At 36.3% G+C, this 22,711-nt stretch overlaps 1 protein-coding gene across 1 annotated transcript in view; it reads left to right on the forward strand.

The window, feature by feature from the left end:
* Positions 1-3,868: 3,868 nt before the first annotated feature.
* Positions 3,869-22,711, forward strand: part of PCDH20 (protocadherin 20) — a 24,191-nt gene continuing 5,348 nt past the window's right edge. Inside the window, exon 1 of the mRNA XM_026077779.1 lies at positions 3,869-4,022. Within this exon, the coding sequence (XP_025933564.1) occupies positions 3,869-4,022 (154 nt within the window). The remainder of the gene's footprint in view (positions 4,023-22,711) is intronic.

Raw genomic sequence — 22,711 nt, forward strand, 5'->3', positions numbered from 1 at the left:
ACCTTATGCAAGGAGCCTAGTTACTTATGAAAGGGTTTATAAGATGCAGTTTCCTGTGGTAACTGGGAATTGGAGTCAATGGCCTCTGAGATCTCTTCCTGTCCTGTGTTTTTAAGGATCTCTTTGCCAATACAAAAAGTCCCTACATGGGTCCTGGTGCACTCCCTATCTGTGACCTTGCCCTGATTTCTTGAAGTGATCCTCATTCTTTCCACAGCTCTATTTGCAAAGAAAGGGATAAGCCAGAAACCTGCCAGCTGTTCAGAGAAAAATTTTAATCAGTTCTATATTTTCTCCTCCATGTTCTTTTCATCTATGAGAACAATGATTCACATATGAGAAAATCACAGGAGCATCTTTATAAACAGTAGCACACTCAGATTACACTATGATATATATTCTCTCCTCTTAGGGAAAAAAAAAATGGAGCTAATACAACCAACATTGTGCTTGAAAAGGAACTTGTTTTAATGTGAAATAAATCCAGAAACAAACATTTCCTCCTTTTTTTTCACAAATAAGCTCCAAAATTGGTTTGTGGGATCAGTGAGAAACAGATGGGATGTTTATTGCCACCAGTAAAAAAATGACTCTGCCACTGGCTTTTATTTTGCACGGTGTAAGCAAGATTAGGGAGTCTGGTAGGCATTTGATTTAGGATTGCTTTAATCAAGTCTGTGAAACCAAAGAAAAGATTTCCTTTTGGATCTCTTGTAAACTCATTCATTAATTATTCCTTCTATACTCTCTGGAATTCAGCTGCTATGCTTTCATATCTTTTTTTTCTTCATATTTTCTTCATATTTAACTAACAATATCTCTTTATTAACTGAATCACCATTTAATTTGGATTTTTTTTTAAGACATTAGAAAAACCATATGAATTCTCCTGCCTGGAAGAATGAGATTTCAAATTATAAAGACTAATTAGCTCATTTTTGTCACAGATATAGAAGATGCAGTAGCTTCAATTACTTCCTGCCTCCTAAAATACGTTGAGAAGTCACATATAGAAGTTGCCACTAACACCTTCTGTGACTGCTGTGAAACACTTCAATTCTGTTACATACAGTGTATTAAAGCTTTGGTTTAAAGTCCACATATGCAACACAAGCATTGCAGAATGCAAGGGTCCCGCTACAGAATTTGCAGAAATGTGCTAATATGGCACAACTGCAGTCTTCTTGTCTTGGGGCACAACCTTCATTTAACGATACTGTATTTCACTTACTTTAGAATAAGCAATAGCAATTACATTTCTCAGGTAACTGAGAGATGCTGTCTGTTACACAGTAATAAAATATTATTCCTTAGTGTATGACTAGCTGATTGCTTTCACTTAAGGAAACAGTAAGTCTGTTCATTTCAGGAGATTTAAAATGACAGTACTTTCCCAACCTACGTCAAATATTTTTATAGCAATTAACCATCTATTAGCAACAAATTTATTAATAAGGAGAAGCACTATACATAAAAGTCAGGAATAAGGAGTCACCAAAATCCTGATTACATGAATATAAATGTCCACACGCACATATATATGCATACATGTATATGTATATGCCTACACATAACCATTATCAGTCATCCCACAGCTGCACAGTGCTGTAAGCTGGACTCAGAGTTCCCTACAGAAGACAAGGCAAATATTCTTTGATACTGTTTTCATCAGCTGCACTCGTTACAGGAATGGGTTTTTATTTCATCAGTCATCACATAATATATTACAGCCAGGTGTGTGTTTGTGCGTGTATGAAAAACAGAAATATTCCCTTATGCATGTTCCTGCCATGTTATTTACCATATGAAGCAATTTAAATAGAAGAGCAATATATTTCCTTATTTAGAAATAAAGAACAATTCTCTTTCTTTGCACTGGTGCATAGAACGATGATGTTGAAAGTCACGCAGAGTTAACAATATTTTCATAAAGCAATGATGTTGAAAGTCATGCAGAATTAACCATCTTCTCTAAACAACTTGCAAGACAAATCCCATATGCTCTCTGCTTCTTTTCCTGCCATGTTTTCCTCTTCCAAACATTGCTGCAACTGTATTAGGGTTTGAATGTTTCAAAACACATGAAGCAAATATAAAATATGTCTCCCTTCTTGTGTCTGATATTAAATTAAAAGTTGCTTCATGAAAGCTCACAGGGAAAGAAAGATTCCTACTAGCTGACTCACAAGAAGCCTCAACTCCGTCTTGAAAAAACAGATGGCTCCAGTTAACTCTTTTCATGTGTGGTTAAATATGCAAGTGTTCCTGACCTAACTTCTTTCTAAATCCRAAAACGTAATATAGTTTCCCACGTAACTCAAAGGCCTGAAGCAGGTCTGTCTTCACATATTTTTAGAAATAAAAAATGGTGGTGGTGTAGAATCTACTTTTCACTTTTTTACTTCAAAATAGCTCAAGGATATATTTTGATGTGGGCTACACACTCAGATAATGCAGCAATAAGGAATAAGAATTTGTCTTTGAGAGGCAGGCATTGTAAAACTACCCACTCACCAACCTGTATACTAGTATGTCCAAGGTGATATTGGCCAAAAATACCTAAAATGGCAGCCTGAAGATATCTGGGCTCTTTACTGTCATTTCAGAGGCAGTTAATGGCTTATATAATTGTAAGCATCTGGGCTTAGAGATTCAGTTTTGAAAAGTAACTTAGGTAATTAGAAGCCCAGGCTGAACTGATTTGTAATTATGCTTAGGTTCCAAAGGGCCATATTTTCAAAGCTACTCAAATATCCAAGTCACAGCTGGTTGGTTAGTGAGATTTCTAAAGCAATAAGAGGTACCTATCCTCTGTAAGATCCAAGTACTCATGTGATTTAATTTTTGCTTCTGAAAATGAACATAGGCTCCTAAATTAATGAGATATTTTGAAAATATTTTTAGTAATCTAGTCCTTAATTGTGATGTTTCAAAATAAACACCCATTCTTTGCACTTCAAAACATTCAATCTACCCTTTATATCCAGATACTCTCTTTATATTTTTCTCAAGGCATCAAAATGTTTTAAAATTCCAAGAGCGATATTTGCAATCTTTAAAAAAAGGTGTATGGGATTAGTAATACATGCTCCACTGTCCAGGGAGCTGGTGAAGTTTAAATACAGTTGCTTGTAAAATTCTTTGAATATCAGAAAAAATAAACTATAGTTTTGCAGTTTTATAGTTTATAGTTTTATAGATTTGCAGATTATTATTATTATAATTGGTTCTGGGAGTTATTTGTGTTTTAATATAAATCATGCTGCTTTCAAGGTCTATTAAGCATGTCTCAAATAGATTTTCTCCCTTGTGCTCAGACAAATTTGAGGATGGAAGCTAGATGTGACGTACTGCTCCAAACTCTGCTTCAGGCACTCGATTACTGTCTACAGTAAGGGGTCTGCATTTCTCAGTGAAGTCAAAGACAAAACTAAATGTGCCATGTTATTTAAAATMATAAAGATCAGAAACCAGGTGTTCTGATGCCCAAAGAAATTATGCCATTTTCATGACAAGACAACATTTGCTTTTTAACTCCTACAAACAGCTGAATCATTTAAATGTTCATTACTCAATAAACCATTGAAATTTGTATTGAAATGACTCCATCAAGGATATGCTAGACAGAGCAGGAGAAGGGAAACTTTTCATTGTGACTCTGCTTGCAAAAGTCAGCTTGAATACAGACTAACATTCCCATGATCACGCAAAGGAGACACAGCCAACTAGGACAGAATATAGCTAGCATGAACTATGGGGAGAGAGAAGACTCTGCCATTAAAAGTAATAATATAATGGTACTGTGGATGCTCAGCTCAGTTGCATCCCCCCCCTTTCTTTTTTTTACCAAGCCTATGGTAACGGCACCATGATCCGTACCATGCCTCAGCGCAGTGATAGAGGAATGCTTGTATCACTTGCATGTGTGTCTGGGAGCAGCATCCTTTTACCCACAGATTTGGGAGCTGTTGACACTCTCAGTGGTGATATACAAGGAAACTGTTCAGTAGGAGACAGGAGGGGTAGTGACGGATGTTACCTAAACCCGGGCATCTTGGGGGATCCACAGCAGCAGTGCTGGGGAGAAAATACAAGTCTCCAAAATCCCAGTGCAGTGCTTGCATTGTTCAGATGTTGTCAAGAGCTAAGAGTCTCACAGCACTGGGCAACCACAGACAGCTCCAGATCATTCTTTCCAAGAAACTCTTAAAATACAGTTCCCCACCTTGTATCCACTCCACCATGGCTGTGGGAGGGTGTTCCACATTTTTTCCATTCCCAAAAGATGTGATTGCTACTGCACAGTGTGTTATTCTAATTCTCTTGAGGCACTTAACTTAGTATKGTCTTTTGTATTTAATTTTGTTGTCAGTATGCAAGGAGCTCGAGTCTGCACTGTATTTTTTCTGCCAACTCAACGTATTAAATACAATGAATATTTTCTTTGAAACTCAAGGGGAACAAAAAGGAAACTCTGTGGGAAGTGGAAAAGAAAAGATTTGGAGGAAAAAGATGTGAGGTGAAAAAGATATCTGTTGAGAATGAAGATTCAGGAGTGTGGAGARCTCGATGAAGAAAGTGCCTGTCAGAGAATGGAGCAAGAAGTAATCAGTCACACCAAGAGCGATTTAAATTAATCTTGGATCAAAGCCCAAMAGATCAGTTTTTACATATTTTACCCTGGTTTGTGCATGAATTATCTGTGCTTTTAATATGTTTGAAAAAATTTATATAGCAATAGCAGAACTGTATGTGTATTAAAGAATTGCAGCTTTTTGACAGCAATTCACAGATACCATAGATCTTACCTTTTTTTCCCCATTTTTCTAATTAAATATATTGTTTCTGGTATGATATAGCTTTCYGAAAATCCAGAGGACAAACTTTAAAAATAAGAAAACTTTGAAATATTTGCCTTTGAACCTCTGTAGAAAAATGTTAGGTGAAGACATGCTCAGTTGACTTTGTGGTCCACACCCTCAAGGAAAAAGCGAAATGCAGTGTGGCTACAGAAAGCAGTGGGAGCTTCTGATAAAGAAATTAGAGAAAGGACTAAGACTGCAAAGAGATTCAGCTGCCGCTTTAGCTGTCTGTGTCCAGAAGGTGGCTGTTCAGTCTTCCCTTTACACGGTCCACTGCGACTTATATTTATCTCTGGAAGCAGCTCAAGTCACGTATGTGACAATGAGATCTCCAAGCACAAGGAAGGCTGTTTCAAAGTATGTGAGAAGCACCTCTGAGTGATAGTGGTAAACAGCTCAAAGGCAATCTCACATCTAAATCCTGTCAGGACTCACAGGCTAGAAGTAACTCATTCTACTTTGTGGGTGTACCTGGGCTGGTACCCGACAAGACCAGCACCCACAAATGAAATACAGATGAAAACCTTCTTATATTCAAGGATCACTAGTTTAAGTACTTACCTAGAATGAAGGATACATGTATTAAATTCATCCTCCTGCTGCCAGTGATTTGGGCACTACTATAACCAGAGGGCAAGAGGTATTCAGAGTAAGGGTGAGCTCACTCACTCTTAAGCTGTTCTGTTTTTATGGTCTAATCAAATGGTCATGGAATCAGAGAGAAAATGATCTACAATCTAGTAGTCTGGGCATTCAGCTGAGCAAATGGGGCATTTATTTCATTTCCTTTTCTATCTCACACTTTACAATTACAGAATAAGKTTTTTTTTTTCTCTTTCTTTTGCTCTCCTTCATTATTCTATCTAGTTCAGACTCAGTTTAAATAGGAGAAACGGAAAATATCTTAAAACTGAATACCATTTTAAGCCATTGTCTCAGCTGTAAGAAGTGGGAGCCCAGTGAAAAGGTGTAATAGGACCCATCTTTTCCAAATCTCTCTTCTATCTCATTACAAGATTCTTAAATTAGGTGGGGAGAGAAGAAACTGACTTTGAAATAAATAAATTACTCCCTTCTCTTATTCTCGAAGAAAAAGGCAGAAAGGAGGCCAAGGTAACATTTCAAATTTTGTTGCAAGTGAAAGTAGGCATTTTTTAAGGAGGCACGTAAATGTAAGATTTAAATAGGGATAAATTTAAATATTTTCCAACACTTATTAATGGATAATGTAAGTGGTACCCCTAAGAGTCTATTCTCCCTTTATATTGCATAGTCATTTGGTTCAGGGCTTAAGCTGTAGAATTRCATTGGTGTCTAAATACATAAGACTCATCTTTTTAAAGGGTATCACTCAGGATTGTGCCTAAGTCCTATTTATAGGTCCAAGACCATGCAGTCARAGCTGTCTTTTTTTGTGTCAGACCAAATAGGAAAAAAGGACACTAAAATCATAGATTAAAGAGACTACATTATCTATTTAAAGCAAATGGAAAATCACTTTGATTGATTGAGATTCAGCATTTGACCGAGACAGAAAAGTTCTTTAGCTTGCAGATCATGGGATTTGCAGGGTAAAAAAGAGGAGCTGGATTTGATTGCCTGTGTTCAAGAGCTATTTAATGCAAACTGTAAGAGATACCCTACATTGCAATATATTGAAATGGAAAAAATGCATAAAGACAAGCCCTTTGTCACTGAAAGACAAAAGGCCAAGGGAAATTATTATTAAATCATTGTGATGGCAAGATAAAGGTTGAGTTCTGAAAGCAGCAGAGATTAGAAAATGCTAAACGTAGGCCAGTACGAAACTCTAAGCACAGCACCAGGTGTTGTGCACTGAATCAAGCAAGAGAAAACATCCTCCAGGAAAAAAAAAAAGAAGAAAAAAAAAGAACGTACAAATACAATAAAAGTGGGTTGACACATACACCTGGTGTTCACATTTTTTATAATTGTTTGTGTCTTTGTCAAGCTGGCTCATTATAGCTCAGAATGTCACCAAAGCATTCCACATTAATCAAAAGCCAAGAAGACACAGAATGGAAATTCTGGGTCTGAAAGTTTATGTACTGGCATTTGCTATACAGTGATCCAGTTAAAAATACCTTGAGTCTTGTGTGGCCCATTAAATTATACATTACACTATTTAGTGTTGTACATGGGTATGCAAGTAACATCTGCCATGGAAGACATCATTTTCAGAACACCTGCATGTAGATCTCTCTATTATGACATGTTGATACTGCAAATGGAATAGCTAACCAAGAAAATTCCCCAAGGAAAAAAGAGCAGTTTACATAATGGATAAAAGTATTTCAGAGGTCAAAAATACATGTGTAAAATAATAAAACCAAAGGGGACAAAAAGTGTTTATGATATGCTTATCCCTAAAACATACATAAATTTTAACCTCTTTTACCACTGCTTTAATTAAACCAGCTCTGACACGAAAAATATTAACTCTTAGAAAACATTCATTAATAGAATTATTCAGGACAAGAAAAAAAAAACAAAAAACACAAAACAGAATAACTAGATATGACTATTTCTGAAAACTGGAAAACTGAAATAAAAAGATGAATCTCAGTGGGGCTACTTAAAAGAAATAAAATTAGATATATATAGGTATCCAGATTAGGTATCAATGTGTATTAAGGCAAAAAAAAAAAAATTGCCTTAGAAGCTAGTAGAATTTTWAAAAAGTCCTGAAATGGAGGGGGAAAAAAATAAAAGAGAGAGAGAGAGAGAGAAAGAAGATAGAAGAAGCTAAAAGAAACAGAATGAGAAGAAATGACCAAAAAAAAAAAAATTAGGGTAGATAGCAGAAAACCATCCTGGGCAGCAAGAAAAACTGATGTTAATAGAAATAATTGAGACTCAACTTCATCTTTGTGTGATCTTTAGATTCCACCTATGCTCCCAGTCCTGAAAAATAAACATGACATCAGTTAGTCTCACCTAATGGGAGTATTTCCACCCTACAACCACACCTTTGTGGAGGGTGTTCTCAAGAAAGAGCTTGTCCTTGCAGTTCAGTACAGATTAATAAAAACATTCAACTGACATTATGACAGAAGCACAGATCAATAAAAGAGTTTATCACTGTATTCATCGATAGAGCCACCAATATAGGAAGAAAATCTCTGTAAAAYCCAAACTGCTTTACCACAGGCAGGATCAGCTAGCAATATACAGTCTGATGCATTATACTGAAGGCCTATAAGGAAAACATTATGCAACACATTTCTAGACCTTTTAAAACATTATAAAATAAAATTGGGAATGTAAAAAGGCAACAGTGTGTGTTTCAATTATTTTATTGAAATATGAATATAGTGATTTAGGAAAATAAGAAGAAATAGAAGAATCTATTCCAAATAAAACCATCCTAATATAACCTATAGTTGTAAGTGCAGTAAATGGGGATGTGGGCATTATCTTTATTCTTGCATTTTACTTGTCTGAGGGGATTGGTGGAAGGAATGACTGATGTACTGGAATTTTGATAGCATGCAAACTACAAAATCCTACCTCTGCATATTTAAATATGTGATGTATCATGTATATCTTATTTCACACTTGACAGGTTTATCCCTTAGCCTAGTTTTAGTTAGAAATATACTCTTAAGTAATTCTTTATGTTTTCTAAAAGTTTAGCTACACACAGACAAACCTGATTTTAGTAATTTAGACCATGTCAAAACAAGCTATACCAACATATAGTTATTGGAGGTAAAACTGTTTCCACCAAGGTAATTATGGTGTTTTCATAGTCCTCTTACCATAAAAATAGTCCCAAAAGTGCATGTAGATCAGTACCAATGAAAATAACAAGTAAATATTTTTAATGAACAGAGAAGTGGTATAATGGGAAGAAGTATTTCATTCTTTAAACTCAGTTTTAATGCTGGAAATAAAACTGTAATTTTATGTATGTATATGTTCTGATTTAATAGTCAATGCATTGCTAGTTAAGCCATTAAATCTTCAACATTCAAATGGATGGTACAGGCATTAATTCTTTTATCACTTATTCTCAAATTGGAATCAGGAATTTGAGTAGATGCAAAGCGATATGAAACAGTAAAGGGGGTCCTAAGCTTAAAATTTCAAAGATTTTTCACGTAAAAAGTCCTAAAGAATTTGAAAATGGTTGAAAGCTAAGCCACTGCTAATACCATCTAAGATGCAAACTGAGAAGCAGTGCCTGCAAGAATTCACTCTGTGTCAGCCCAAACCTGAAGTGAAAGACGTAAAAAAAGCAGAATTTTGGTCATATGGGATCGATCAAACTTTTCAGAAGTTTTAAGCTTTAGGTAAGGTAACATGAAAGTATCAGGGAGGTTATTATTTAACTTTTTTGACTGCTGTTGCAGTCTGCTGAATAAATAATAATCCTTTGTTTTGAACAAATTCTTCTCTGCCACTGAACTTCATAGCTGACATAACTTGTCAAAAGTTTCAACAGGTGCAAACCCATCAAACCTTAAAAGCACAAAAGACGATCGTAAGTATAGTAACTTGATAAGCCAAGCAAAAAGTGGGAATGATTTGCAGAATTGCACTGTGAAAAAAGTACAGCCATGGATCTGCCAACTGGAAGAATTACCTATGGGGTTGGTGGGAACAGTACGGCTTACACGAAGAAAGGCTGAAGAAAAATGTACTGGTTGATAACCAAGTCCTGCTATATAAATRAGTCATATTTGATAGATTTTTCCTAGTGAAATCTCAGGTTCAGGAGTCATGCAATCAATTTCTCTTAACTCTCAGAGCTAGATTATGCAAACGCTAGAGACTCAAAATRAATAAATAAATAAATCTCTTTTTTTCCCTCCTAATCTCTTTAATTTGCATGAAAGGAGTCCTGAGCCACTATTTTAGCAATCCTGGACCTATGCAAGAACATTTGTGTGAAAGAATTGATGTTTGAATTACTATGTGTATCAGACCAGGCAATCTTAATGAGTGGGATGATTAATATTTATTTTATTCATGGATGAAACTGGGTACTATAACATTTCTGGTCACTTTAGCTTAGAGATGTAGTTTAGAGATGGCAGATTCATCTCTCCTGCTCCAAGCTGACGGCACAAAGTGGGAGCAACCAAACCTTATTTGGATGATAACTTCCAAAACAATTTTGATCATCAGTTCATATAGACAAACATAGCTGTGTCGTGAGCAGTCAGGATCTTCTTCTAAAAGTCATCATATTTTCCTACATATAACTGAAAGAGTAATCAAAAAATTTTTATTTTATTTTATTTAAAAATTTTAATTAGTGCGTGCAGGTCATACAAGAGTGCAAGAGTTCCCCTCAGTGCAAAGAGAAATAGAATTCTTTCCTCCTTCCAGTGTGCAGCATGAGTGGATTACTTGAGCGTGTTGCTTATCTTTGCACTCATTTTCAAGAAACATTATATATAATGGTCTGAGTTATCTGGAAAATGAATTATGCATGCGACAATATGGCACATCCCTCGATCAGCCTATTTCTAATGTCTGTTCTGCCTCTTCTGCCATCACATGCTGTGAACAAAAATAATCTTGTTTTTGTGAAGTTGTTTTGTCTTGTTTTTTTTTTCATATTATCCCTAGAAAAGAATTACTTTCATTTTCTCCCTAACAAATGCTATTTGCAAACATGTTATATTTAAATCACCAAAGATTGACCAAAGCAATAGGAGGCCAAGGGAAGGTGCTATCTTTTCAGAGAGCAAGATAACAGCTTGGCAAAGCTGAGGGTATGAGATTTTTTTTTCTTTTTTTCTTTTTTCTTTTTTTTTTTTTGAGAAGTAGGCATGCCAAAGGTTAGAAATTTGTAATATAAAGAAGATAAAAGGAAATGTCAAAGGCATGCTGTCAAAACAAGCTATTTTGTTGAAATACTCTGATTTGATTTCTGCAAGAAGTTACTTTCACTCTGTCTTCTTCCCCGCATCAGGGTTTCACCCTCAGTTGTCTAAGAACTGTAAGTTTACTTTGATAATGTTGCCAGAAAAGAGGCATGTTTATTTAGCGCCTTTCTCTTTCAGTTTGATCTTGTGCCAGTTATAAAGTAAGTTTTTGATGCTGCCGATTTTATGAATGATATACTATTGCAGTCGGTCATCCACAGTACTTCATTTTTCTTTGGCATTGTAGGGCTGTTGGATAAGGTCAGATGTAAGTTAAAGCCAAATCAATCCCCAGCAAGGTAGATTGAGATGGCTTTTTCCAGCTCAAGAACTCTAATGTTGTAGCAATTCTTCTGGCTTAGATGATCGTAAAAACTATTAATTCTCAGGAATGCTTCTGAAGCTGTACCCAAGCCAAACCACTTTGTAAAACAGCATAGCATAATTACAAAGATGGTAGTCTTTTTAGTTACATGTAGCATGTGAAGTTCTTTGCCCTCTTGTTAGTTCTAGTGTGCAATTTTCTCTGCCTCTTTCCTGAAATATGAAATTTCCATTTATATATATGGAAGTCTATGGAATAGCACATATGCTGTCTTGAGTCAACTTGGAGCCATTCTACCTTCCATAATCCCACAAGCTTCCAAAACCTTCTTAAGAGAAAATGAAACAAATGTCTACATCTGTACTGGTAAATATAAAAGGACCAAGGATCAATCCATGATCTGCACCCCATCATGTGGCACCAATGAGCATGCTTTTATACTCCTTATTAATTAGCCCTATCAATATCATATTTATATGTTTAGCTCCAATAGTCCAATAGAGCCAAGAAGTGAGACAACAATTAAGCTGTTTGTGTGAATAGAGGGTCCAATGCTTAAAGTCACTCCCTCACTCTCTCGGGAACCCAGTAAATGGAGGCTTCARAACAAAATATATAGTTATGTGAGGTGCTTAGGTCTTGATCAAGATAAGGATTCAGCTATATTGTAATAATTAGACCATGTGTGAGGAATATGCAGGCTGCCTGTGGAAAGTTTGAAAACTCAGTATGGAATCCAAACTGGCAAGTGCACTCAGGAAAGAACCACCTAAATTCTTCATATAACGTGGAACCAGCAAAAGCTAACTAAGAAATAATGTTAAAGACCTGGTTAAATCCTAAGCACTCCTCTTCAGACATACTAATTAGCCTCCTACAAGGAAACACTTTCTCTCAGTTTGAATAAAAGGCTTAGAAGGATCTCCTGAAAGTACTTCCTTGACAATGCTGCTATCGTCCCATCTAACAAAAGTGGAGGGGCAGCTCATCTGCCATTACCTGTGTCCYCAGAAAAGGTGTTTCCTCTTCCTTGATCCCTGATGGAAAGTTGAGGCCCTTTTGTGCCCACTTCAGTGCTCTCCAGTGGATGATCATGCCACTCAGTAGCTTTAGGCAAACAAGGCCAGATTTAAGATATACAGGATGTATAAAATGTTTGGTTTTTTTCTCTTTAGTGGGCTTGAGCCACCTTCACAGAGACTATGATAACTTTAGATGGCTCTCTGTATGGGAGCCAGTGGGATGGCTTCCACTGTATGGCATATAACTCTTCTAAAGGATTGTAAAGGTAGAGCAATTAACTATTCTAGGTTGCTGCCAGCTTTTCTGTCCCTTGTATAATGTATAAGGAGCTGTCCCTTGTATAAGGAGCTATATACTCCTCCCTAGCTGAAAAAAACAAAGCACTCCAGTTTTGTTTTTAAAAGGACCTCAACCTTGAAAGTACAAATCACTGAAGAAAAAAATCCAGGAACTTGAACTACTTTCATAAATTCTAAAAATAGCCTGAGAAGCACACAAAGCCACTATCTTACAAAGTTCAGTGACCTGTAATAACTATTACTGTTTCCATTGACCCGTAGTTTCAATTGACCTGGATTGGAGCTAGCAAGACTCAAGAGCACATTCCCAATTGTTTCATTTTCCAAGAGAGAGAGACACACACACAAATATCAGTTTACATATGAGAGTCTAGCTTCTAGTCTGCTTGCACTCTTAGTGACAATAAAACCATAATCATAAAACTAGAAAGTAATGCAATGTCAACTAATTAAATACAAATCAATAGAAAATGGTTGTGTAGAATATCAAAGATATAACTTTATGTCTTTGGAGAAGATATCAATAAAAATATCAATATTCATCATGTTATGATATGCATAAACAACTGTGTTTATACTTATAAAAGGTAATATTGGGATGCATGAAGCTGAAAAGTGAGTGAGTGGTGTAGCTGTTTCAGGATGTCAGGCATGGCACTCCAAGTCTAATGGAAAAGAAAGCCCTGCACTAGAAATTTGTAGCATATACACTGTGCATATATATGACATACATATAACATATATTAGTATTCTAGATCTTTATATGAACACAAATTCCCATGTGCTTTTGATATCAGAAAGATTTCTTGTTAACAGTACCAACCATTTCTTGCAGATGTTAATCTTCCTATATTTACTCAGTAAGAGAGTAGAGCTAATCATTTAAATTTCTCAGAGGACCTAAGGGGGACTTGTTCTAACACTTCACTGAAGTCAGCAGAAAAAAAAAAAAAATCCAATTGCAAGGCAGGGGCCCCTAATGAATAACACGATAGTTCAGCTGTGGGATAAGTCTGAAGCACAATATTATTTCCATTGCACTTGCACACTACATGACTTCATTTGTATTATGAAATAGTTCAGAGAGTTGTTACTGATACACAAACTCCTGTGCAGCCTGAGTTCTCATGTGTGAAAGACCCTTTCTCAGTTAACTTCTCACTTGCATCCAACTGTTGAAATCAGCTCATGACTTTTCACATGCAGTGCCTGTGTCTTACTACACAAGGTATTATCACTGCTTGTCTGGTGAACATCTACAGATGTTTCTTGGTATAAAGATTCCCATAGCAAAATGATACCCATCCTGCTGTAGCATCACTGTTTCTGGAATCATCTCTCTGCATGTCCTTGGTTATCATCTTGTCCAAGCATATCCTTGGTTTTCCAAAATTTTTCCCCTACCAATCACAGGAGAAATTTCTTTTCCTCCTGAACAGGAATTTTAAGGAAAGGCTTTGGAGGACTTCCTTCCTCCAACAGCACCTGAGTCGTTTTGTCTATAGCCTTAGTAGGTAGATAATCAGACTAGCTTAATCCTGAGCCTGCATTGAAACCCATCCTCCCGTTCAAACAGCCTAGACCAATTTTAAAGTTCTTCTAAATCCATAACCAACTATTGGGTTTTTTGTCTGTTTGTTTTGGGTTTTTGTTTTTGTTTTGTTTTTTCCCCCTGTAGGTGATCTGAGGTGCTGTGAAACAATCCACAAGAATTCAGGTGAAAATATACCATTAACAAATTGTAATAGGAAAATCTCAGTGAAGATCATGCTGTTTTCTGACTGGTTGGACAGCAGGTTTAGCAGCTCTTAGCTTAGGACACAAAGCAAATGAATTTAGCCAAGCATTTGACTCTGGTGGGTTTGTGGAAAGCTCTTTTATCTTTCAAGATAAGCTTGGTTATGCATCAAACACATGCTTACTACTGTTTTATTTTGATAGCTGTGCATTAATATTTTCTTTTAATAGTCAACTAGTACTAGCATATTGTTACAATGTATTTCACTGTGGGGTTTTTTGAAAATATTTGAACATCTGTAGTTTTTAGATGTTTCAGAAAATGTAAACATCATTAATGAAGAGTTTGAAGACAAAAATAGAAAACAAATTAATGAAATGTAATTGATTAAATTAATTGATCCTCTAGTTATCTCAGAAGTTACACATTTCCCCTCACAGATCTACATCGCTCTACCTTCCCAGACCCCACCACCATCCATCTCAGTCATGAGCAGACTCAGGAAATGGCTTCTCCTTCTTACTTCATTTTGCCAAGACCAGATTTCTCAGGTCCGTGTGAGGAAATAAACTTAGAAGTGAGAAAGATAATTATGGCTGAATGAGGGAAATGAAGTAACAGACCATGTGTTATGCTGCTAGTGAGAGTCAGCTGTTGTTGGTGTGTATTTTTGTTTGTTTGTTTTGGTGAGGGTGTCAAGCATTTTATTTAATCTTAAGGAAAATTCTAAAATTCCTCTGCAAAAGATGCCAAAAATGCTATAGAAAAAACTCCTCTGTCAAGGGAATGGGTATAATATAGATTAATTAAATAGTTAAGGTTCTAACAGAAAGATGTTAGTTCTGCTTCAAGGTCAAACATGAAGAAAAATTTAATTGTGGAGCCATCAAAGCTTTTCCTTAATCTTCACAGTCTCAGTACTGCATCCGTGTATGCATCTAGTCAACTTTGTGTTTCAGCTGAACTACTTATCCAACACCTATATTTATAGTACCAGTAGATGCCACCACTGAAGATTGCGTGGCTCTGTTTGTAATTTTTGTCAGACCCTCAGTATTGTTCATTGAACTCTACATATTTTGTATATTGTTCAGCATCAGCTCTCGCTCTGTGTAGAAAGCTGACTTTGTGCACTTTTGAATGCACATGCCTGTCTGAAATCACACTGAGATCTGAGTTAATTTTGGATGGAATATGCAAAAGAAGTTTCTTCTAGAGATTTCTGTCAGTAAGTATCTCTTCCCCTTCTATCTTCTCATTTCTGAATAATTTTAAACCACAATAAAGACACATTATGAATGAAACATTCTTTCAAGAAAACTATTTTAATGTCAATGGCATTATGTGGAAAACTAAATATAATAATATACAGTAGATACAACAAGGACTTTTTTATTTTTTTTGTCTTGTAGCATAATATACACAATTCAGATCAGAATATATTCCGCTTCTCTTATTTTATGGTTCCTTGGATTGTTCCCTGCTTTTTTTTCCCCTTTTCTTTTTTTTTCCCGCTGCAAGCTCTTCTCAGTCAATTTACTTCCAATACATAATCCGTACATAGAGGTACTGTTTAGGTATATATCAATTCTGAAGAGATGTACCAGAAGGGCAATCTACCATATAAAAGTTATTCCACCTAACAGTTCTTTGCTCTTGTTCATTGGCTAGACAATTGGAATTGAGCTTTTTATACCCCTAAAGAATAAGGAAACACTAACAAACATCATATTTATACTGTTAACATTGCCAAGTGAGAAGGTATGTGGCTAAAATAATACGTTTGAAATAGAAATTTATATTAATTTCTATTTCATTCACAATCCCATATTACCCTGAATAAGGAGGAGAAAAGTTTTACCCTTCTGTAGATGCTGTTCATTTTTCCATGAATTATGTATTTCCATTTTTTTAACAACAACAACAACAAATTGTTTTTTCCCTGAAGAAATTCACTATATGAAGAAGTAAAACACTAGATAATTTTATTCTATGCTGTAGGAAATGCCTTTTGACTTTTATTAAACTGCTTGCTGAATTTCTGATTTCTTGAATTAAATGGTTATTATGTGGAGCCCTAGAGGTGTGCAGTGCTGAAAAGAGGGAAGAAATCAAATTCTAATCTTGACTTTTCAATGCTGCTTAAAAAATATTTCAGATTTGTCAAATGAAAGTTCTATCTTATTGTGGGTAAAAATTTCAAACATCAGCTTACTATAAGTAATGTTGTTTTTTTCACTTATCTGAGTTAAATTGTATACAAACAAAACAAGTGGTTTCTGATGAATAAAGTGATTAGTCATTTAGTAGCAAATAATATAAGTAATGAATTTTGACTTTCTGAAACTATGTTAGGGACAGATCATTTTTCCTATCAGATATAATTATTGTCTAAAATGATTGTGAAGTAGCATCTGTAAATAGTTCTTGATTGGTAATTTGTGAGAAGTATGCTGCAAGCCTCCAATATTCAGACTCCTTGAATTCAACAGCATGGTTTCAAGGTGTATTGCTAATTATTCTAAGAATATTACCTGAAGTCTCTAAATCTCTTTCTCTACAAGCAATGCAACATGGTAACTGGTTAAGTTACCTACTATTGCCAGTGGTGTTAGGCTTCATAACCTACCTTTAAACAGCTGCAACTTAAACAGTGTATCCGAGCTACTCACTCTAGCCTGCCTTTTTATTCAGTAGAGAGAAACAGATCCTTCCACATGGCAACTTCTCTGACCTGTTTTAGACACCTAGCTTAGAATGAGATAAATCAGCTTTGGAAATGCCTGTTTCTCTGGAAGAAAAAGAGCCTGGAATAACCAACTCAGAATTAGACACCTGATTTTTAGGTATCTAACTTAGGTCAAGCAAATCCCATCCTTCCTAATGAGTAACCCTTTCTACTACATATAAAGTTGAACAAAAAAGAAGTATGATTTCAGTATGACCAAAAGCTTTCAAAAACTCAATAAAAATCTTTATGTGCATGAACCTCTGAATAAGTTTGGCTCTCATAGTGGGCTTAGCTCTGCCAAGTGAACCCTGGACCTGTGCAGAAAAAAACTCTATCAACTCTTATCTCAGTAGGGAGCTGGGCAATGACAGTGACAATGTGAACAATAAAACACCTATCAGCTACAAGAGTTCTGAAGCATACAGCCAATATATTTTTCCATTATGTAAAAAAGCTGTCTACATATTAAGTTGTTTGATTTAACTATCTTCCTTTCACTGTAACCATAAAAAATGTACTAAATCCTGCTGAAACTTGGTCAKTTCACTTGCCCAAATAAAAGAAGCAATTTGGCCCAAATTCCAAATCATATTTTTTTATCCCTTGTTCAGGAAGAAGGTCTTTGGAGTTGTTAAGAATTTTGGTGAGCAAGAAATAAGTTAGAATTTGGGGATTTGGTATTAAGAATTCATAAAGAATTTTTACTTTCATATAGGCTGAGGGAAGATGACAGCATGTGGTCCTTAGAAAATTCAAAATAGTTTATTGTCAAGGAAATCAAAGTGTTTTCTGTGTAGCCAATGATTTCAAGTTAAACTACAACATGTAGCATGTATTTCAGAGCAAAGCTAGCAAGTTCATCTGACAAGGTAATATATGCACAACTGTCTGTTCCAGAAGAACCAAGAGAAGAGAAGCTGAAATACTATTGGAGCTGCAGCTGTCACAGGAAAATGGACTGTATTATAGCATTATATACACTGTCTCACCATTTCCATCTCAGAAAATGAAATGGAGTTGTAGGCGGTGGCTAAGCTGGCCAAGAGGAACTACACGACACGTGGCAGCCTACATGGAGTCTGATAGGTGCACGATGCTCTATCTGATAACTACCTGGCATATTGCAGGACTTCTTTAATGTATTGTGTGCCTTTACTGGGAGCAGTGTGCTCCTCACAGATCTGATTTCTGGTGTCAGGAGGTTGCAGCTTCAGCTCAGAAGCCATGGCTTAACATCAATGAGAAGTCATTTCAAAAACTTCTGCATATTCATGAGACCCTCACAACTTGCAGGCAGAGTGTATAAAGTATCCTGGCAGAAGCTGGAATGCTCTCCCTGAATTAATGTGATAAGAACCATAATGAAAGACATAGGTATTAATAATTTTCAGCTGTATTATATTAGCACTGTACCTCAGCCTGTGCTTTGGCTTGCATGCAACAAAAGTTGTACCATTATTCTTTTAAGCCTTCCACAAGAAGTCAGTGAAAGTGAATGCTAATACACTGTGTAATACAGTGTAAAAACCACTAGTAAAAAAAGATTAGTTTGAATATAATCTGAGTTAAATCCTTCCTTTCTAATTGCTCTCAGAAACTTTTGCTTAGTTAATAAACTTCAAGTTAGTTTTYCTTTAGAGAATACAGTTGTGATCAGACTAGAAAAACATTGAAGGTAATCATTCCCATTGCTGGAATCTTTTGGCTTCTTATCCAGGTGGAAAGAGAAGTACAAAGACATGTGCAAAACATCATAACCAAAGAACTTGTATTTTTATGAAACCCCAAAAGAATTTAAGGATGAAGTCAGTCAAATCTATCAAAGTTAGGTGGTTCTAGGACTGTGGGAAGCTTTTGGTCAAATTTCTTTCCAAGTGTTTAACAGCTCAGATTTGCGATCATTCACACTATAGTCCTAGTCCCCAACAGATACTGAGATGACTAGAAAGGAAAATCATATCCATCTCTGTCACCTTTCCTATCAAACTTTGCTTTGTCTTGTGGGGTATCTTTTCTTAAATTTAGAAAGCATTCTGCATGTTAGCTACTGCTACATAAAGGTGTCATGTCTGTAGCAGGATTTTGTTCATGAAAGACTACTGAGCAAAACCCTACAGGTTCTTTATGCAGAGAACCAGCCCTTGAAAGCACAAGTGGAGCTTTGACTGGTACAGACTCCAGAGCCTCATCCATTTTCCAGTTCTGCTGCTCCTTTACCCTATACAGGGCTTTTGACTATTTTTGAGTGTCATCAGGGAAAGCAGTGGCAAGGCCGCTTTCGTGCTCTGTGCCAAGAACTGGATGGTCACGTGAGGTCTGATCTACAGTGACGTGGAACGATCACAGCTTTCAGTATAAATGGGAACATCAGATGCTCAGCACTTCTGCCTGCTAGGTCATTATCTAATATTCATAGAATCTTTCACACTGTGATCCACTATCCTGCACAGGAAGTTCAGGACGTGGCCCATTTTCCTTACTAAGCAGTGAGGCAATAAAAGGTTTCTATTTGTAATATAGTTTAAAGTATGTCCTTTACCTATCYTGTCTGTTGTGCAGTTTAAATTCTTCAGAGCAGTCTGTTAGTCCTGACTTGTGCCTTTTTCAGTTTTACTGTGAGTAGGAATCAATGCTAACACCACTGCTTTCACTCAGTTCCACTGACTTTCCCCACYGAAAAACACCTGCTCCAAGGGTCACATTGACTAAAGCATTAAGAAGTTTGTCAGCTGAATCAGTAGCAGCACTGGGGAATCTCAGACCACTACCTTGCTCGGTAGAACTACAGACTAGAACAAAGAGACAGCTTTTTGCTAGGTTGAGGGGATAAAATGTATCCACATCCCCATCTCTTGTAAAAATCATTCAGGGTTGCTAGCCGTGCTAAAAATAGTATTTGAGATTCCCTTTCAGAAGTGATGGTTTTGACTGATTCCCCTAGAAACTCTTCCACCTAGACACTAGTTGGAAGTGTCTAGATGTCTAGTGTTCCACTAAAACACTGCCCCCCCAACACAAAAAAAMCCCACATTTCAATTGCATATCAATACGAGTTATGTCCACCTTAATAAAGTTAAATAAATGTTCTATTTTATCATAAAAATAATATATTTATTCTAATGTATTTATAAATAACCATGGCACTTCTGGGATGGCTTGTCACTTGATCTCAGTCTTGTGCTTTGTAACTCATGTGAGGCAATCAGTAATCCCATAGAAATGCTCCTACTTTTTCCTTCTTATTGGCTAATTATAACCAGAATCTTGGATGTGGTACAACTGTGGGCAGAGCAATGTAATAGTAAAATATGGATATATTCAGTGATAATAAGATTTGACGTAGTAAAATGCAACCTAAAATGACATGCTTGGCTAAATGTGATCAAGTGGGATTGGGATAGAAAACTGCTAATGTCTTACACATCTTGAGAAAATGTACCTGAATACAGAAATCTAATAAAATCAGTGACTGTTTTCCTGCAACTAACAGAAAAAGAAAAGAAAAGAAAAGAAAAGAAAAGAAAAGAAAAGAAAAGAAAAGAAAAAGGAAAGGAAAGAAAGGGGAAAGAAAAAAGCAAAATGAATGTGCTAATTTTGTCTCTATTCTGCACTTCCTCAGCTTTCCCTCCCTTCATTCCATACCCCGTACATGACTGGAGTATTTATCTTTAAATAGGATATTTGTTACACATATTAGTCTTTAAGGAGCCTTGAAGACTTATGAGATGTTGCTGATGTCTACCAAAATAAAATGCTCTACAGGTACCAGCTGCCCCAGAAAACTTTTACTTCTGCTGTTATGCCTGTGGTTTTAATAAAATAAAATGGCATCAGGCATAATGAAAGCCTGAATGCTGTAATAGTAGAGGCATAGCCTGTTCTGTTAAAGGCCTCAGGGAAACACAGTGCTGGGATGATTAAGAAGAAGGGTATGGTAATAGGTCAGTAATTTCCACAGGATAAGAGGAAAGAAAGATAAACTGAGATACCAGAAAAAAAGGTGAAAATAGAATCTAATAGGGACTTCAGACTCATTCTTCACAAGAAGGCTACTGATTAGCTAAAACCAAGATTATAATCAGTCTATGAAACACAAACTCCACAGAAATCAGGGGCAAACTTCCACTGAAATCCAATGGAGTCAATATTTCTCTGTTAAATGAGTAAACTTAGAGCAGATGTGAGCCAGCTAATAGTATCTGTCATGTCCAGCTAAACTAACTTAAACAGGATTGAGTTTAGGGGAATCTTTCATATTGAATGATCTGCAGAAGTGCACACAGGTGAGAATTTAGTAAAGGAGTTGGTAGTTTGTTTTCTCTCTTAAATTATAAAGGTTTGCTCTGAACTGTATATACTGTACTGTCTGTTCTGTTTGTGCTAGAATTGAATGGTAAAGATATAAACAATTTATAAGGGCAGTACACACTGAGTGGTTTCAAAACCCGAGAGATTAGTGAATAACAAATATAGCTTTTGTTACTAATACTATACTGYTTAAGTCATATATGATTATTGTGCTAATGTCATTTTTAGAATGAAATGGATATTAAAATGGAAAGTATGTTTCAAAGGGATCCCTTGAATAAAATAAAGCCTGATTCTGCTGCCACTGACCTCAGTAAGGATGTGGCAAAGCTCTAATTCAGATAAACACTTTTTTCCTATTTGTATGTCATGGATATAGGATATGAGACAAAGGAATTAATGTGATTTGTTTATGGCCATGGAGGAAGTCAGTGTTGGAAGTTTCTTTTCTGTTCTGTTCAGTTCTGTTCTATTGAGCTTGTGCTGCTGCCCTCATCCTCACAGTATGCAATGGCATCCCAAGAGCTATTAAACAGCACAATCCATATGTTTTCACATACGATTTGCTTTTGGAAGATGTAGAATTGAAAAAGGTTTGGATATAGGGCTGTTTTTTGGACTGGTGTTCTAAATATTTTTTGTTGTTTCTTCATTTTTTATTGGGTTTAGATTTTGTCTCAGGAGAGAGGGAGAGGATGGGAACAGCGTTTTTTGTTTTGTTTTGTTTTGTTTTGATTCAAGGTGGAATTTTTGCTGTTCTATATGTTTTTAGTACCCAAGCTGAGATCAAATGCCTGCACACTGTACTTGCAGTGGAGAGTGGAGAAGTTCAAGATGGTCCTCAGATCCTGTGTGATTAAGACAGCTCAATCTTTTGCATAAACTTCAACTGTGTGAAGGGTAGCTCCACTGTGTTTGACAAATGCAACTGTCTGCCAGAGTCCTAATCCCTGGACTCTCAACAATAGTCTCAATCCAGATYGTTGAGCACTTTAAGAGGGAAGGCAGGCATCTCAAGTTCTTTTAGAAATCTTGCCAGTATAAGGAACACAGGACAGGTTAGCTATCCTTTTGGCAGATAACCATGGAGTTAAGGTGTTTGTCCACGGTGCTAAGGAAATGCATAACTGGACTTGCACTATCTGAACTTTTGCAGGAGCTGATAATTTCATGTCTAGTTCTATGTCAGTCTTATAGTCTAGGCAACAGTGCCTGGGGACTATAAAATGAGAGCACATAATCTTCTGCCACAGTGGACCTTCGGGTTCTTAGCTGGCAGGAACCTGGCGCTGCTGCTCTATTTTGGAAGGATGTGCACCTTCCTCCAACCAAACAGTCGCAGGCTCCTCAAAACACTACTTTCACTTTGTTCAGGTGCAAGCTGCCTGCTACCCACCGGGGCTAAGCAACTGAGATACTCGGTCTTTGCAAGCTGATGGCCACACCGCACGATCTTGCCACAGGCAGTGGCAGAAGGCCAACCCGATTTATATATATATATATATATGCCGATATATATATATAT

Source organism: Apteryx rowi, unplaced genomic scaffold (genome assembly GCF_003343035.1).
Source record: "Apteryx rowi isolate R43461 unplaced genomic scaffold, aptRow1 scaffold_461, whole genome shotgun sequence".
In the NCBI taxonomy this organism is placed as follows: domain Eukaryota; kingdom Metazoa; phylum Chordata; class Aves; order Apterygiformes; family Apterygidae; genus Apteryx; species Apteryx rowi.